This window comes from Procambarus clarkii, chromosome 33, assembly GCF_040958095.1.
Source record: "Procambarus clarkii isolate CNS0578487 chromosome 33, FALCON_Pclarkii_2.0, whole genome shotgun sequence".
In the NCBI taxonomy this organism is placed as follows: domain Eukaryota; kingdom Metazoa; phylum Arthropoda; class Malacostraca; order Decapoda; family Cambaridae; genus Procambarus; species Procambarus clarkii.
The window spans coordinates 23,122,915-23,127,261 of NC_091182.1; the positions used below are offsets into that span (position 1 = coordinate 23,122,915).

The 4,347-nt window shown below is 48.6% G+C and overlaps 1 protein-coding gene across 1 annotated transcript; it reads right to left on the bottom strand.

Moving 5' to 3' along the window:
• Positions 1-444: 444 nt before the first annotated feature.
• Positions 445-3,525, bottom strand: LOC138370751 (uncharacterized). Its single transcript, XM_069335349.1, has one exon. The coding sequence runs from the start codon at positions 3,523-3,525 to the stop codon at positions 445-447; it is 3,081 nt and encodes a 1,026-aa protein (XP_069191450.1).
• Positions 3,526-4,347: the final 822 nt, after the last annotated feature.

The window sequence follows — 4,347 nt, forward strand, 5'->3', positions numbered from 1 at the left end:
GTGGGTAGTGGAGAGTGTGGGTAGTGGAGAGTGTGGCTAGTGGAGAGTGTGGCTAGTGGAGAGTGTGGCTAGTGGAGAGTGTGGGTAGTGGAGAGTGTGGGTAGTGGAGAGTGTGGCTAGTGGAAGATGTGGCTAGTGGAGGATGTGGGTAGTGGAGAGTGTGGCTAGTGGAGAGTGTGGCTAGTGGAGAGTGTGGGTAGTGGAGAGTGTGGGTAGTGGAGAGTGTGGGTAGTGGAGAGTGTGGCTAGTGGAGAGTGTTGCTAGTGAAGGGTGTGGCTAGTGAAGGGTGTGGCTAGTGGAGAGTGTGGCTAGTGGAGAGTGTGGGTAGTGGAGAGTGTGGCTAGTGGAGAGTGTGGCTAGTGGAGAGTGTGGGTAGTGGAGAGTGTGGCTAGTGGAGGGTGTGGCTAGTGGAGGGTGAGATGGTGGGGCAAGTGGTAACCCACACTATTGTTTTTGCTGTTTTATAGTGTGGTGATCACTGACACCATTGACCACACCAAGAGCACGTATAGTGTGGTGATCACTGACACCATTGACCACACCAAGAGCACGTATAGTGTGGTGATCACTGACACCATTGACCACACCAAGAGCACGTATAGTGTGGTGATCACTGACACCATTGACCACACCAAGAGCACGTATAGTGTGGTGATCACTGACACCATTGACCACTCCAAGAGCACGTATAGTGTGGTGATCACTGACACCATTGACCACACCAAGAGCACGTATAGTGTGGTGATCACTGACACCATTGACCACACCATGAGCACGTATAGTGTGGTGATCACTGACACCATTGACCACACCAAGAGCACGTATAGTGTGGTGATCACTGACACCATTGACCACACCAAGAGCACGTATAGTGTGGTGATCACTGACACCATTGACCACACCAAGAACACGTATAGTGTGGTGATCACTGACACCATTGACCACACCAAGAGCACGTATAGTGTGGTGATCACTGACACCATTGACCACACCAAGAGCACGTATAGTGTGGTGATCACTGACACCATTGACCACACCAAGAGCACGCATAGTGTGGTGATCACGGACACCATTGACCACACCAAGAGCACGTATAGTGTGGTGATCACTGACACCATTGACCACACCAAGAGCACGTATAGTGTGGTGATCACTGACACCATTGACCACACCAAGAGCACGTATAGTGTGGTGATCACTGACACCATTGACCACACCATGAGCACGTATAGTGTGGTGATCACTGACACCATTGACCACACCAAGAGCACGTATAGTGTGGTGATCACTGACACCATTGACCACACCAAGAGCACGTATAGTGTGGTGATCACTGACACCATTGACCACACCAAGAGCACGTATAGTGTGGTGATCACTGACACCATTGACCACACCAAGAGCACGTATAGTGTGGTGATCACTGACACCATTGACCACACCAAGAGCACGTATAGTGTGGTGATCACTGACACCATTGACCACACCAAGAGCACGTATAGTGTGGTGATCACTGACACCATTGACCACACCAAGAGCACGTATAGTGTGGTGATCACTGACACCATTGACCACACCAAGAGCACGTATAGTGTGGTGATCACTGACACCATTGACCACACCAAGAGCACGTATAGTGTTGTGATCACTGACACCATTGACCACACCATGAGCACGTATAGTGTGGTGATCACTGACACCATTGACCACACCAAGAGCACGTATAGTGTGGTGATCACTGACACTATTGACCACACCAAGAGCACGTATAGTGTGGTGATCACTGACACCATTGACCACACCATGAGCACGTATAGTGTGGTGATCACTGACACCATTGACCACACCAAGAGCACGTATAGTGTGGTGATCACTGACACCATTGACCACACCAAGAGCACGTATAGTGTGGTGATCACTGACACCATTGACCACACCAAGAGCACGTATAGTGTGGTGATCACTGACAACATTGACCACACCAAGAGCACGTATAGTGTGGTGATCACTGACACCATTGACCACACCAAGAGCACGTATAGTGTGGTGATCACTGACACCATTGACCACACCAAGAGCACGTATAGTGTGGTGATCACCGACACCATTGACCACACCAAGTGCACGTATAGTGTGGTGATCACTGACACCATTGACCACACCAAGAACACGTATAGTGTGGTGATCACTGACACCATTGACCACACCAAGAGCACGTATAGTGTGGTGATCACTGACACCATTGACCACACCAAGAGCACGTATAGTGTGGTGATCACTGACACCATTGACCACACCAAGAGCACGTATAGTGTGGTGATCACTGACACCATTGACCACACCAAGAGCACGTATAGTGTGGTGATCACTGACACCATTGACCACACCAAGAGCACGTATAGTGTGGTGATCACTGACACCATTGACCACACCAAGTGCACGTATAGTGTGGTGATCACTGACACCATTGACCACACCAAGAGCACGTATAGTGTGGTGATCACTGACACCATTGACCACACCAAGAGCACGTATAGTGTGGTGATCACTGACACCATTGACCACACCAAGAGCACGTATAGTGTGGTGATCACTGACACTATTGACCACACCAAGAGCACGTATAGTGTGGTGATCACTGACACCATTGACCACACCAAGAGCACGTATAGTGTGGTGATCACTGACACCATTGACCACACCAAGAGCACGTATAGTGTGGTGATCACTGACACCATTGACCACACCAAGAGCACGTATAGTGTGGTGATCACTGACACCATTGACCACACCAAGAGCACGTATAGTGTGGTGATCACTGACACCATTGACCACACCAAGAGCACGTATAGTGTGGTGATCACGGACACCATTGACCACACCAAGAGCACGTATAGTGTGGTGATCACTGACACCATTGACCACACCAAGAGCACGTATAGTGTGGTGATCACTGACACCATTGACCACACCAAGAGCACGTATAGTGTGGTGATCACTGACACCATTGACCACACCAAGAGCACGTATAGTGTGGTGATCACTGACACCATTGACCACACCAAGAGCACGTATAGTGTGGTGATCACTGACACCATTGACCACACCAAGAGCACGTATAGTGTTGTGATCACTGACACCATTGACCACACCAAGAGCACGTATAGTGTGGTGATCACTGACAACATTGACCACACCAAGTGCACGTATAGTGTTGTGATCACTGACACCATTGACCACACCAAGAGCACGTATAGTGTTGTGATCACTGACAACATTGACCACACCAAGAGCACGTATAGTGTTGTGATCACCGACACCATTGACCACACCAAGAGCACGTATAGTGTGGTGATCACTGACACAATTGACCACACCAAGAGCACGTATAGTGTTGTGATCACCGACACCATTGACCACACCAAGAGCACGTATAGTGTGGTGATCACTGACACCATTGACCACACCAAGAGCACGTATAGTGTTGTGATCACCGACACCATTGACCACACCAAGAGCATCCATAGTGTACACTCACCAGCGGTAAAAGTAATTATAAAATGACTAGCATTAAAACTGGGTATTATTAAGTCGCGGCTCCTAGGCTATTTCGCCTTATTTGGGTACCTAATGGTTCTCTGCTTGTTTCTCACTTACACTGGGTGGGTGTAGGCTACGCAATAATGGTTCTCTCCTTGTTTCTCACCTACACTTGCTGGGTGTAGTTAGAGAGTTGCAAATAGCAAAACTCATCTTTGGTTAATGTTGAGGAGATAAAGATCATCAGAGTAATCTGTTTTTCGTCAGGTTTTCCCGCGCGCGCTGCGCGGGAACACAGCCCGTCCTCCTAAGGGTTCCCAACGTCAAGAAACTATCGTACTAAAGTGCCCTTATCTTAACCTACTTGAGGACCCAAAACAGAAAACTGGGTAGTATGACCATTTCACGAGCCGCTACTATTTTCTAGTACGACAAGTACGACCTCAGGTAGAGTATACGTCAAAATACGACGTTCTAATAGGAGGACGGGTTGTAGGCCATCGTTCGCAAATGCCTATTTTCTCCTCGTCTACTTGTCTGCCTCCTTGGGGCACTAAATCTTCAGGTATATCTTAGAAGAGTCAGCAGTAGGCGTTTGGTATGACTTAAAAAATTCATGTCGTGCCTGCCTACCAACTGCGGGACGGGTGTTAGACCACTGCAATATTACTCCTCACGCCGGGGACGGGATAAACTATTGGTGTATATACACCATTATTTTGGTCGTCATTATAGGGACGACAATACAATGGGAACACGACTGCGTACATTAAAAGGGGTAAAGGCCTCTCCTCCAAAGCCTGTGTT